Here is a 14,940-nt window from a genome sequence, read left to right as displayed (position 1 = left end):
ATTTGGCATGTGTTGTTCCCTCAAAAATTAGACCTGGACTTGGATTAAGGAACTAACAAATCAAAAGATGTGGCTGCAGGGGAAGAAGAGAGAGAGCTTCTCATGCAGTGGTTTTCCGTACACCTTTCCTCTATTGCTTTTAGGAGACAGAGCTGGTGCCAGGCTGTATGACAGGACTCCTGGTCGGTCGGCTATGGAGAAGGTCATATAATTGAACCGGACACCATTATCCTATGCACACGCTGTGCTGGAGCTCTGGACAGCCATGCAGCGTGAGGGCACGCAGTCGTGCAGCCACAAAGATGCTGCGTAGTGCCCTTGAGACCAGTGTCCCACCAATTAGCTCTCCAAAAGTAATGTTATTCTTTACTTGGCTGTAACCAAACACTGGCATCTTTAGATGGCGGGCATGAAGGTTTAGACAAAAAAGCAAGGAGGCAGTGAACCTGCTCCTGATAGCACTTCTGGGGGCGGTGATGGGCCCCAGCGAGGCTTGCGCTGCAGGCAAATTGCTGTGCTGTGCCATCAGCTGTCAGGTTGGACACCTGGACCGCCTCAACCTTCGCGAGGGACTTTGGGCTGAACCCGGTGCTGCTGGGCTGCGTCAGGCATGGGCTGAACCGCTCAGGGCCGCCCACGGATCTGGGTGCAGAAACAGCCCTGTGTCAATCCAGGTGACGAGGAGCAGAAGACCAATAATTAAATGGTCCGTGCAGCTGAGATGGGAACCCGCAGACCACCTCCAGGGTCATAAACGTATGCTCCCAGACACGCTTTCTGACAAAATCCCAAGCACCTCATCCAGATGTGGAGGCCAAGGCCAAAACCCCGCAGTTTGCTGGCTTTCCTAGCGCTTCAGTCCAGCTCCGTGCCATCTGCACAGGCCTCAGCACGAGCAGGCGAGCGTGGCACTGTGCGCACAGGACGGCCACGCTGCTCCCAGGACCGTGCTAACGTCCCTGCCCAGAGCTGTGCCCTGCCACGCAGACCGAACCGTGGCTGGCACGGCTGCCTGGGGTATTTCTGCACCTGGTACTTTAGGTAAAGGGGAGAGTTAGTTGCCTATAATGTAAGCAATACATTCTGCCTATATTTCTTTTTAGGAGCCTGAGGATGCTCATACGGAGAAAGACGAAGCACAGCCCTCCTCCAGCCAGCTCCGGAGGTGAGGCAGCTCACCCTTGAAGGCTGGCTCAGCCAGGGGACCCGGGGCTCCTCTTCACACCTTTTGGAAGTCACCGCTACCTCTCCTGGCTGGGCTACACCAGATATTCTGGTTACCGCTTCTTCTGAACTGCCTGCAGTTCAAGTCACGTGCAATGGCTCAGGGAAATAGAGGAACAAATATATGGCTGCAGCAAGGGAAAGGGATGAGCTCATGAAAACCACTGCATTTTAAACATTTCACCATACTGCATGCAGAGATCCTTAATATGCAAGGGAGTTTTTCTTGTATTAGGAAGGAAAGGAACATAGGAAATGGTGTCTGCTTCCTCATTAACATCTCAGTTTTCCTACAGTAGTCATGGGTAAAAGAATAAAACATACAATATCTGCAATCCCGGTAGAAACAGTTTTCCACACCTTATAAAAAGATAATCGAGAGACTGAGAGGATGTCCAATACATTGTATTTCTTTTTTTTAACACACAATGATTGTGTCTGCATCCATCTTCGGATTCCCAGAGATTTAAAGCATGGCCTGAAACCTTTATGAATATGAAGCCCACTACTATCTCATGATGAAAAATTAATCACACGGGCATTAAGTGACTTAGTCCAGGCTCTGCAGTAAATCAGTGCCGGCGAGGATAAAATCCTGGGGTCTTAACCTCTGCCTCCTCCTCTAGCTGATGTCTTTACCCCATGATATTTAACAGCTATTCCTGCAGAAGACCAACTGTTGGTTAGTTATTTTTACAAGAAATGTAGGTTGCTGTATTACTGTTGCACTGACTAATTATATCAATAGCAGCAAACTAATTATAGGGTAATATTGTCCAACTATAAAGCCATCCTGAACATTTCTGGAAAACGAAAACCATTTTAGGAGAGTCCAGTTATCATCAACTCTAAGATATTAATCCTGTGCTGTTTGTTACTGTGAAAAGTTTGAAAAGTTTGAAAAGTCCTTAGCACTTGCCTTCTTTAAACTGAATATTCATATCTGCTATTCTCTATTGAATCATTCAATGACTCTTATATTAAAATAATTTTTGAACAGAGTGATTAAAATATATGTGAACAGATAAGCAGTAAGTCAAGAGAAATTCTGGCATCTCAGATTTTAACAAAACGTGACAACTCTCAACCTTGAGGAAAAAATCTGGATAAATAATGGCTAGTGTCACATGGCACATCAAAACAGTGCAAGGGAGGAAAATTAGTGAGGGAAAATACATGTCTCATTATGGAAACTAAAGAAAGGTACACACATACATTTCTTCCTACAGATGTGGGTGTTTTTATGAGTGGAACAGATTTATTCCAAGCTCAAAACTGGAGCATTTAGAAAGCTCACAATGACAAGTGCAATAACATTAGGAGCTGTAGAGGCAGCATTTCAAGGCAGTAGCATTTATTCTACCTTCTGACGTGAACACCCACTCATTCTGACAACAGGAATCCAGAGGGAATAACGATGAGGAATTTATTTCTCTGCATTTTGATATAGATTCAGACTTTGTTATAAACCTGAGCAGCGCCAAAATGTGAAGGTAAAATTGTTAAAAAGCTGTACGATTTATGACATACTAAACACAGTTTGCAGATGCTGCTGGTTTGGGACCCAATCCTAACCTCAGGCATACATTGTTATAAAACTCCAGAAGACAAAATTCACTGTTTTTCCCCAATGGTTCACGGTAATAGATTTCCATGATATTCAGAGATGTTTGCCACATTTTTATTATAATTTGATCTTTGCAGATAAAATGTTACAGCCAAAGTCAGGCAGTTACTGAATCAACAAAAACATTTTAAAATCAGATATTAATCATATTTACAAAACCCTATAGGCACCACAGAATGAATGGTTAAAACTCAAATATGTTAAATACAGTAGCAAGAGAACGATCTACGATTTTGTTCATGCATTTTATTTCAACCATCTTGTTTTTTTCAGCGGGAAAAACAATGAGGGTTATTAATTAGAAAAAAACCTGGTATCCATCATCTTCTGCTCCAAAGTACTAGGTAATTAATTTTACTGGTCTGGTATTGTGTAAATTCAGTATCTCCTGTTTACAATCACTTGAAGACATTTGGATCAGAAGTTTGGGCTCCGAATATGCAGAAGTAGAAACCTGCTGTTTTCAGTGAGGATAAACCTTTTTCATGGTCATGAGTGCTTGCTATTAAACAAACAAGACGCTATCAATAAGAGACTGGCATTTGAGATGCTGGAAATCTATAATTTTTAGAATAATTGTTTCTCTTGAAACTCTTCAGTCTTACGAGAAGTCAGAACTATACAAGAAAATCCATTTTCCCTACAATTCAATAAGGAGGCTAAAAGCACTGAACTCCTGTTATATTTCAGTATGAAAAATAAGCTTAGAGGTCCTAGTCAGGCTTTCTGCACTTTAACACAAGTAAATTTAATTAATTATCTAAGGCCTAGCAGATGGCAAATTTATCAGATGATGATTTATGACTTCAATAAGAGTTTGTACAATTATTTTCAAAGCAGCAAACCCAGCAGCTTCCCATTACGATCCCGTGCTATTTGCTGCGTGACCTGTAACGTGAACTTGTGCAGCATTCCCCAGGCACGAGTAACCACACAAGCTGAAGCCCAGAACCCCTCTCCGCTGAGGCTGGGGAGCAAAACGCAGTATTATTGATGACTCCAGCCTGCATCTTTTAAGTATCTAAGGCTCAAAGCACGTTCCAGAGGCTCAGGCCAGTGAGGGCAAGATGCGCTATCTAAATAAATGTAATCCACACCCAGTAATTTCTGCACACACCCCAGGGCTCTTTGAGCTTCGGGAACAGAAATGTGAATCGTTATCTCAGGCTTTTGCAAGTTTACAGCCCAGACTGCCTTGGGATGTGCAGACAGGCTGTCTCCACGGCTCCTAATGCTTTCCCAGGTAGCTACTCTCCTACATCAGCACAGAAGAAATTCAGTTTCATGGATTTTTTTTTTTTTTCCATTTGGCAACCGTCTTTTGCCACTCTTCCAAGGGGAAAGCAGAACTTAATGTCTTCCCTTTGCTCCTGCACCTCCAGGGATGGACGTGTGGAAGCTGGGGCTGCTTCTTCCCATCCATGTATCTGAGGCTCTACGTTCTTCCTTCTACACGACAGACCTTTTCTAAGCTATATTCATCATTCAACCTTCATCTTCCCCCCCCTCTCTTCCTTTTGAACTGGGTCTTCTTATCTCCTGTCTTCTCTTAGTCCTGTCCCTCCTTCTCTCCACGCACACCCCCGTGGAGCTGTTACTGTATTACACTGTCCCATGAGCTCTACAGTCAAGCAGAGAGTGGAAGCACTGACCCAGTGAAATGGGAGGAGAAAATTTCCTGCTTTCTGCTCAAGTACATCTTCATAGATCCAAGCCATCTATCTTCTGCAACACTTAGGGCTATAGCCAAGGTGGCAAACTTTTGAAATGGAGGGGTCTCCTAGAACAAAACGGTGCTGATGATAATACTTGCCAATAACCACCAAGGCTTAAAATGTGCCTCACTGAAAAATTCTGCAAGGTGATAAAAATGCCTCAGATTACAGCGAATGTCATTTCCAATACTTGCTGTATTATAAGCACCGGTTGTTTGGAAATGCCACAAAACCCCTGCACTTACACACATCCCAGCTTGCGAGGTTTACTGAGCTGCCCAAATTCATCCATAAACACGACAGTAAGCTGAACTGGATTGCATCTAAGCTTGGCAGAGTAGGACCCCTCTTACATGTGACTGAGCAGCTTTTGTTTTTTTCAATACAGAAGTGTCACCAGAGCGAGCCTGGTGAGGAGGCGGCCCAGCAACTCGCTATTTCGGAGACCCGGGGCAGGAACCAGAGGATTTGGGTTCAGATTTGCTTTGCTCCCTGGTTCGTATCTCCTGCCAGCTCTCTTAGTAGAGAAGAAGTAGAGAACTCTGCTCCCAGCAGTGAAGCAAAGGGATTGCAAAGAATCTCAAATAAAAGATCAATCATACAAAACAAAGGCAAAGCAAAGTATCTTTTCTAATTTGTTTTCTGGAAACAACTGAACTGCTTGGCCAACATTTCCCAGGTAAGTCAGCAGAAAGCAGTTACTCCTTGTACAGTGTGGGGAGAGAGAGCATCCAGGCTGAATGACAAATGCTAAAACCTGACTTCCATAATGGGAAGTACTGGGTACTTCTTACTAAAAATTGTCTTCACAGTAGCACAGTTCTAAACTTTTCTTTTTAGATGTGCAAGCTGTGAAGAAAGGTTTCACATACACAGATTCGTCGATCACAAAACTAAATAAGATGCCCTTTATTTTGTTCTGTGAATTAAAAATGCACCAGTCACACTGAAACTCCACATTACTTGAAGCTACATGTACTAGAAAAACTGAGAAGCGAGGCAACAGATGACTGCTAGAGAGCAAGGGCAGAGCTGCCCCCGGTACCGACAGGAACGGCAGAAGCAGCCCTGCAGCGGGGCACTGGTCCTCGGCATTGCACTCCTAAGACCAGTACACTGAAAAACCCTCATGCCAATAAACATCTCCAATACAGTCAACACTGATAACATTAAATTTTTCTGCAGCACTGTGTAACTATTCTGTAGTTTTTTCAGTACTGCATCGGTAATCAAGAGCCTCAGCATATTTCTGGTTTTAGGAACGGATCCCATGCAGTTTATTTGCCCTGAGAATATAATTCAGCAGTTTCTACAATGACTTTCATTGCTCCAAAAGCCTAAATATAATCCTCATACATGACACCAGACACGTACCAAGTCTAATGTTAAAATCTCAACGGATATAACTCCCATCTGGAACTGCCTTTTCCCCACGTACACAGAGAAATCCCTGCCACGTGTTCACTCTCTGCATTTACATTTTAAGGTAATATTTAATCAGATGCTTCGCCTGGAAAATGAAGACACCCACTGAAAGTAGGTCATGATTATTATCAAAAGAAAGATCACCATGCTGGCTTGTTTTCTTGGGAATCTCAAAATCAGAACAGGTTAGAGATTCTGTTCAGTAAAACAATACCTTTTTAAAAACACCTTCAATGGAAATATTATCTTTTATAGTGAGCTCTGCTGTAGGTGGCTTAGGACGCAGCCACACAGGAAGCAATATGACTGATGCGCCTTTAACCCCACGCTGAACCAAAGCCTCAGCGTAACAGTTCTTTCATCTGCTGGTGATTTCATGAGAAATAAACTCTCTGCTGAACCAGCAGGAATGTTTTTCCTACGGAAAACTATTTTGTATTCTTTTTGCCAGGACTTTTTTTAAAAAGAGTGCACTGCTCTATCTATCATAGGAATAAGCATCACTTCCAAAGTCTAGTCTTCTATTGAATCATATAATAAAGAAGGAGCCACCAAATATTAAATCTATTACATTTTGGCTATCATTATTTTTAGTTTTGGAATGCTAAAATTAAAATTCTTATTCCTGGAAGTAATTATTAGTTTAATATTCTCAGAGGGAAGTAATTTGTATAATCCTAAATCCAAACATCTATTGCTCTCTACAACTACCTGAAGGGGGGTTGTAGCGAGGTGGGGGTCAGTCTCTTCTCCCAAGTTACAAGCGATAGGATGAGAGGAAACGGCCTCAAGCTGCGCCAGGGGAAGTTTAGGTTGGATATTAGGAAAAACTGCTTCACCGAAAGGGTGGTCAAGCATTGGAACAGGCTGCCCAGGGAAGTGGTTGAGTCCCCATCCCTGGAGGTATTTAAAAGACGGGTAGATGTGGCACTTAGGGACATGGTTTAGTGGTGGACTTGGCAGCGCTAGGTTAACGGTTGGACTTGATGATCTTAGAGGTCTTTTCCAACCTAAACAATGCTATGATTCTATTCTATGATTAACAGAATACAAATGACGCCTTACACAAAATGCTACTGCAAAATTGTAATAGAGTTAGTTACAGCCAACACATTTCCAAAGCTACTGTTTATAAATTCAGACATCACTCTCTTGATTTGTTCAGTCTTAACAGTAACAATGCGATAAATAGCATAGTAAACAAAGCAAGTATTTAATCTTTTGTTTTACTGGTGACAAAAAAAAAGTTTCTTAGATTTCAGGATAATTAAATTAAAGAGATTTTTGCAACTCAACACTGAAATAATTTGTCTCCTAACACAAGATTTAAAAGAACCTCACCAAAAAAGACACAAGGGGACAGATTAAACTAAACAAGCATAGAAATAAGTTTAGTAATCAAAAATGGAAGTCTCTAGCGTTAATAGCAGATTTGTTACACAACAAAAGGCAAATTAAGTACAGGCTCAGACGAACGCAATTCTAGTGAAATCCAGGAGATATATGCAAGTGAAGAATTTAATCTTCCTTAATCTTCTCACGTGGTATGATTAATCGCCCACCTGTAAACTCTGGAAGATGACTGTCATAAAGATAACAACAGAAACAATGTAAAACTACCAGAGTTATGCCACTATACAGTTATGCTCCTAAACAAAATATTGCATTCCCCTACTCCCTCTTGCAAACGTGATACAGTAGTGTGTGATTCGTGACAGAACAGAGTAATATTCTTTGTTGCGACTGGTTCTTATTAGCAATACTCTCTCTGTAGCTACCAAAAAGGCGAAAGGTCAGTAACCAACTAAGCATGGATGAAAATATAAGGCCGTATTTAGGCTGAGTAACTTCCACTAAAGAAGTTAAGCAATACCCATTTGGTAACGGGGAGCTGGTGCTGCCGGGCATCAATGAGAAGGGCGCGGGAAGGCACTGAGCTGCCGGGGTCCGGCCATGGGGAAAGGCAGCCGGAGGAGCGCTGGGGAACGGAGGCTGCCTTGGTGCCGTCCCAGCACCTGTAAAAGTCTGTTCAGACTTCATCCAAATCAACAAATTAAAATGGTGTCTCCTTGTCATGTAAATAGATTATTGCCATTCTCAAGAGCTGCTTGCAGGATGCAGTTTCAATCTAGTCTCACTGTACATTACTACACATGCCTCTTAAAACCTGTTTGTTTTTTTTTTTTAATTTAATAAAAAAGAAACTACCTGCTTGTGTATGTGAATCTGCTACCTGAGAAACGGGATTACTTTCCTTAAAATACACCTACATTCCTTGTGGCTGGGGTGAGCACCTTTAAAATATACTGATGAATTTCATGTGAGGTAGAATATAGGCTTGCGAAGGGCTGCAGAAAGGAGAGTTAAACATCCAAGATTTTTCTAAAACCATTCTTTTAATTTTAAGCTGTTACCACCAGTATCCCTGTACTTTACATGGTATTTCGAGTTTGGACCTGAGTCCACACACATGCCCATGTGCACCTGACTTTCACTTTGTGTAGAGGCCAATCCATATTTAGAAATATAAAAATAATAGAGTAATAGCATAAATAGAAATAATTCCTGGGAAACAGTGCAAGAAGAAAAACCCATAGGCTTTTGCAACCCTAGTGCATGCCCAAACATACCGCGCTCTACGGTTTTGACCGAGTAAACATATTCTTCCAAGCTGCCCCAAGTCACCCCTTTGTCCCTGCCACTACGTCAAGAGATCACTCTTCGAATTGTCCCCGTGTCACCTGTCAAAGGACAAGTAACATTTATAAATAGCTTTAAAATTTGGGACAGCTGCAAGATGTCATGCATAATTGCATACCTGAGGCTTAGGTACCAATGAGCAGTAACAGCCTGAGTAGGGTGACTGGGTAACCACAGCCTCTGCAATCGGGGGGCAGCTGCTGAAGCGGGTCAAAGACCGAGTTAATGCATTTTTTTCCTTGAGCCGGTGCACATCTCGTAATGCGCTTAGACTCCAGGACTGGAAACCAAACAGCCATGTCCTGAACAAGCATCCACCCCAGCAGTCCAGGACAAAGAAGGGACATTCCTCTCCAAGGGAAGGGCGTGCCATGCTCTCAGTTCTCCACACAAACCAGGGAATCAGTAGTTCAAAAGGGAAATCTGATCATTCACAAAATATAAAAGGACAGAGAAGTCAATGAAATATAGCAGCTGACTCAATAAGCCTTCCGACTCGAGAGGTTTCACCAGAAACAGGTCGGAAAAAGAAGTTTTATGTAATTGTAATTTTTAAATTCTCCCTTGTATCTCTGGCATACAAAAATAAGAGTTTTCTATAGCATAAAATATTTGGACTTTCTTCTTCTCAATGATAAGAATGACACAATTTAAACTGAACAGCCAGAAGGCCATTCGCCTAACAAAATATTTCTGGTTTAACCTTCTTCAAGGAACTGCAGTAAATCTGAAAGCGTGCAGATGCGCAAATGGTATAAAATAACATGAAATGATACAGTATTCTCTTTATTTTACCCGTATTTAGAGAATACCTAGCTTCAGAATACAAAAGCAGCTTCTACGGACAACCCCCACTGCTACCAGGCTTCACACGCTCTGCGCCGCAGTTAAGACTACCACGAAGCAAATCATTAATCCTGGGCCAGCAAGTTGGTCAGCAGTTTGAACAGAGTACGCAGAAACTTGTGCGAGAGCAAAACTGTCTTGGCTGCTCAGTACAAAGTTAAAATACAGAACGCAAGTGCCTGCTGAAGCGCCAAGGCTGAGGGAAGCTCCCGAGCGGCCCGGAGGCTGCCCGGGCAAGCAGGGCACGCAGCTCCGAAACACCGGCTCTCCCACGACAGAGATTGCTCTTTGCTCATACCGGACCTGTCACATTAAGCAGCTACCAAAAGCGTGTGGTAACAGCAAGAATGTGATTTTCTTTCCCCTCCTCCATGTTTAATTCTCCCCCACCTCTGCACCCACCAAAAATGATTCTAAAAAAAAGAACTGCCATCCCTAGTCCTTCATTAAAGAAATTACTCTAGTTTCACTGTTTTTCATATGCAGGTGTCTCTAAGACGGTATTAGTCAAGGAAAAAAAAAATTACTACAGTATTTTATATTACCAAGAATATATATAAACTTCCAACAGAGAGTTGTAGTCAAACAAAGCATTGCTGCCAAAACACCTGAACCAACTTTGGTAAACAGACTCTTCCAAAGAAAATGAAAAAGGGAAAGAAACAGCATAAATTAATGGGGAAAAAAAAATCAGATTTCCAGTTGTAATCATCTCAGGTATAGCAGATAAATAGGATTTGTGACTATGATTTTAAATATCCTCACTAAATTTTATTTAACAGCAGATTAAAAAAAAATCCAGTTATTCTAAGTATTACACAACACTGGCAATAGCACCCAGAGAACCGACGCGATACCGTTATCAGCTGCAGCTGTTCGGTTACTCAAAACCTCCCACACCAAACCAGAAGTTTTTAAGACACAGCAGAAAGGGAGGTATATTGACATCCAGGGGATACTGAGCTTAAAGCAAATCGTATTAGGGTGAAAATCCTGTGGAGAAAAAAAGAATAAAAGAAAAAACAAACAAACAAAAAACCACCAGAATAAAATCCCAAGTGACGGAAGTCTGAATGGAAACATTGTCTCAGGTTTTTCACACAAAACTGCATTAATTGCCTGTGTAAACTTTTCCCATGATTACACAGCCGTTTATTGTAGCCCCACAACTCAACCGAGGATAGTTAAAATTAATAGTTGTACTAAGTAATGTCACATAAACTAATTTGCCAGAGCACATGCCAGCCAGTCACGACATGAAATTATTCTTAGTTCTACTGGTTTGACTGAAGTGAACTCAACGGAAGATAAAAACAGGGCATTTCCTATCAGACGAGAAAATTCTTCATTGGGGTATAGTGCAGTGGCCTACCACTGCCTGCCCCAGCGCTGAGCAGGCTAGCAACAGTTACATTTTCCCCGTTATATTCAAAACCGTAATATACACAATAATATTTTTATTTAAAATAACATTCAACCCAGCCTATTATGAAGGCTAAAAATACCCCTTGTTTACAACTTGCAAGTTCAGTGGCTCATGTCATACTGGCAACTTTTAACGTGCCAGGAAAACTAATCCTATCGAACTTGCATAAACACTCAAACCTTCCAAAGAGGCAAGGTTCACCCTAGGCTAGAACGTACACAGGATTCTCCACATGTGGATGGAAAAGGCACTGCAGACCTTCTGAAGTGGAAGTCAGCTACACTTTCTCATGTTTGAAACTTCAAATCTGTGCTGTTCTCAACCCACTTTTCCACAAATCTCAGCTGGTCGGCCTCTTTCTTCCTCCTCTTCTAAGAGGAAAGAAGCATGTTGGGTCCCTGGGCCTAAAAAGGTATCTTTTGGTCTCTAGCACTGAATTTTGAGGCATGTCCATTTGACAAGAAGACACGGGAAAACACATAATCAAAACGTTCTTTATTAATGATTTCAGAAGTCATCTTCTGAGTCATTATCCTCAATTTTTTGCAGCGGCCGCTTAACACCAATTATTAAATCTATGGAGAGAAGCTCCGTAACACAATGAAGAACTGAAATGACTAACTGGTATTTGCAATACACTGATTCTAAGCCTTTCTCTTTCATAGGCAGTGGCTGATTTTTTCCGAGCGCATTTATGGCTTTGACATAGAATTTAGCGAAGCTGTTTCGTTCTGTTGTCCTGTGTAAGGACTTGGGAATACTAAGCAAAGCTTCAGCAACTACGTTAGATATGACGGCTACCTCTGACTGCTGAAACTGCTTTGCATAGTACTGAATATAATAATGTAACAGGATTTCAAAGTAACCTCCTACTGGCAAAACTGATCCTGCTTCTATAAGGGAGTTGGAATAATTCTGTGCAATACTTACACAACTCTTTTCATGTTTAAGTGGAACTCTATTGCAACTTGTTTTCTCTAGATCTTTGCCAACATCTAGGCGTTCGCACGCAGTGACTGTATTAGCGTTATATGCTGCTGATACAGCAGTGCTATAATTCTTTTGATTGTCCATAAGTAAATCACTTTCATATTTCTCATGCATGTCACCCAGATGCTCGCATTTTGCACGCGGTTTCTGTACGCCTCTTGAAGAGCCGCCTCCTTCGGTGGCAACACGGAACTCTTCAATGTGCGAGATGGGATCTGAGGGTGTTTGCAAGTCTGTTTGTGCACATGCTGGATTTTCACTTCCCTGCAAGTCAGGGTCTACAATTTGTGTCTCTGTTTCATCCCTATACGCATTCAGTTGTCGTTCAGAAACCTGATTACTGTTGCAAGAAATATTTTCTATTACGAGTTGCTTCTGAGTGGCTGAGGAATGCCAGCTGCAAACATCTGCAGCTTCATTCTGGCTTTCACCTTCTGCTTTGCACTCCTCCCTCTGACCAACTCTCTTAAATAGCTGCTGCAGCATTGTAAATGCCCCTTGTACAGCAGCAGCATGTTGCTCATTAACACCACGGACCGGCCCACAAAGAATTAGGCAATGGGGCTGAAAGGCACACACGCTGGTGAAGCCAACGTGAACACATCTCTCTGAGCCCAGCAGCAAGGGCTGGCAAAACGTCGCCACTGCGGTTTCAGTGATTTCTCTGTGTAGGTTATCGCCAAAAGGAGCATAAGGCGAGACTCCTGTGATTTCACAGATAAGGGCCATTTCTTCTGACGATAAGCACTCTACCACAGACACACCATATAATTTTGCATAGTAGATAACTACTTCCTCTTGCTTCACGCTCGACAGTAACAGTTTAATGCCGTTGCTCTGCAAGTGCTTCATTAAGGCTTCTGTCCTCTGTGAGATCCAGCGCAGGGAGGCCTGGTACTGAGCCTCGGAGTCGACGACAAACTCGACGCCGGGGGCCGAGAGGGCGGGCCGGAGGGGCTCGGTGACCAGCACGGCCCGCAGCTCCCCGCCCGCCGGGCAGTAGGCCGCGAAGTCCCTGCGGAGGACGAGGCCGGGCAGGACCCTGGAGCTCGCCACGGGGAGGCCGGCCACGGCGGCGTGCAGCTGGCCGAAGCGGCGGCCGAGGAGGCGCAGCGCCTGCGGGCGGCGGGCGGCGGCCGGGGCGCAGCGGCGGCAGTACTCGCCGCAGAGCCGCGCCAGGAGCCGCCGCTCGCCCGGCCCCAGCCGCCCGCCCAGGTAGGCCTCCAGCAGCGCCTCCAGGGCGTCCCCCTCCGCCTCCGCCCGCCGCCCGGGGAGCGCCGACAGGAGGTGCCGCCGCAGGCCCTGCGCCAGGGCCCGCTCCAGCACCTGCGCCTCGAAGGCCCGCAGCGCCCGCCGCAGGCCGCCGCCGCCCGCCGCCCGCAGCCCGCCCAGCACGCCGGCCAGCAGCACCACGAACGTCTTGGCGCCGTCCCCCGTCGCGGCGCGGTGGCCGCAGGCGCAGGCCGCCATCATCCTGCGGGCAGAGGAGCGGTGAGGCGGCACGGTTAGGAAGGGCGCCGCGCCCCGCCCCGGCCCCCCCCGCCGCCGCGGTACCTGGCCGTCGGCGGCTCCAGGCTGAGCGCCTCCAGCAGGCGCCGCCCGTCCCGGGTGAGCAGCGCCTCGCCGCTGGGCCGCACCAGCAGCGCCCGCCCGCCCCGCGGGCCCAGGGCGCCGCGCACCGCGCCCGCCAGCGCCGCCGCCTCCTGCGCCAGCCGGCCCAGCTCCGGCCGCCCCGCCATGGCAGCCGCCGCCGCGCCCCTTCCGCCAGCCGCCCGCGGGAGGCCGCATGCGCGGGGGCCGCCCCGCCGCCCTGAGGGGAGACGCCGGCCCGGGGTCCGGGTAACAGCGCAAGACGCAGGGCGAGGCCGGGCGAGGTACGGGGCGGGAACGGCGGCGGCCGAGCAGAGACCAAGGAGGCGAGGCGGGCTGCCTGGGGTGAAGACGCATCTTCCCGCTCGGTCGCACGCCGGGCCCGGGCAGGGGCCGCTGCCGGAGCGGGGAGCGGCGGCCCGGGCCTGCCCTCTGTCCTCGCCCTGCTTCGCGGCTACCGTAAGGATAAAAAGCCGAAATAATCTGTCTGTGAGGCTGGTATTTTGTAATGCCACAGAGTACTGCAGCTTCGTGGTGCCTCACACCAGACATCCTCCACTCGTGGCTCACCAGCCAGGAGAGGGAATACTTTCATACGTTTTAATCGTTGATTTTTTTTTTCCCCCAGAGTCTGACTAAGCAGAAAGTTAGTTTTCAAAGAAAAAAGCCCTTACAAAAGGTCAGATGTTACATATGGCACAAACTTGACAAATCTTCTTTACATGTCTCAGAACAGCAAGAAACCCATCAAGAAGGCACTGTTTACAATACTTGAATATCTGCTAAATTTTCTGTGATTTGACGATACCCTGGAAATAATTAAAACTTAACAGATGTACAGAATCCTTGTTACATGTTATTTACACAAACAGTGGTGAAGTTAATAGCCTTTAAGAAACTATGAAACATTGAATCCAAAGTCTGTTTCATAAACCAGTCTAGCAAAAAAAAAAAAAAAAAAAGAAAATATCCCAAAGGCACAGCAGGGCAGCGAACAAACAAAACAAAGGAAGAAACCACCATCACCACGTTTTATGGGACAACCTTTCAAATAATTTATGAGATTTAACTGGGGGGTGGGGGGTGGGGGGAAACAACCAGGCTATACCCTCATTAAGTAATGTCAATTATTTAAAAGGAATCAACATGTGAAATGGAAGAAACATCATCTGCTGCTGAAACTGATACTTGCTACATTTCACATGGCATATTTACTTTTTCTTACCTTAGGTCATCTGTACCTAACTAGGCAATCTGTACCCAAATGGCAAATTAAAGGCTTAGAGTGCATTTGAAAGAACAAAACAAAAGCACATGGTAACAAATTCTGAAAATATTTTCTGTACAAGAAAAAAAACAAACAAAACAAGATTTGTAAATCAAATGTGAAAACAAGT

General features: G+C 44.9%; 1 protein-coding gene across 1 annotated transcript; it reads right to left on the bottom strand.

Moving 5' to 3' along the window:
- Positions 1-11,470: 11,470 nt before the first annotated feature.
- Positions 11,471-13,692, bottom strand: BBS10 (Bardet-Biedl syndrome 10; the record flags this gene model as incomplete). Its single annotated transcript, XM_082308486.1, has 2 exons — positions 11,471-13,427; positions 13,508-13,692. 2 exons carry the CDS (start codon positions 13,690-13,692, stop codon positions 11,471-11,473), a joined length of 2,142 nt encoding a protein of 713 aa, XP_082164612.1.
- Between the last annotated feature and the right edge of the window lie 1,248 nt (positions 13,693-14,940).

This window comes from Platalea leucorodia (assembly GCF_965183815.1).
Source record: "Platalea leucorodia genome assembly, chromosome: 4".
In the NCBI taxonomy this organism is placed as follows: domain Eukaryota; kingdom Metazoa; phylum Chordata; class Aves; order Pelecaniformes; family Threskiornithidae; genus Platalea; species Platalea leucorodia.
This window is presented reverse-complemented; position numbering and strand designations above follow the sequence as displayed.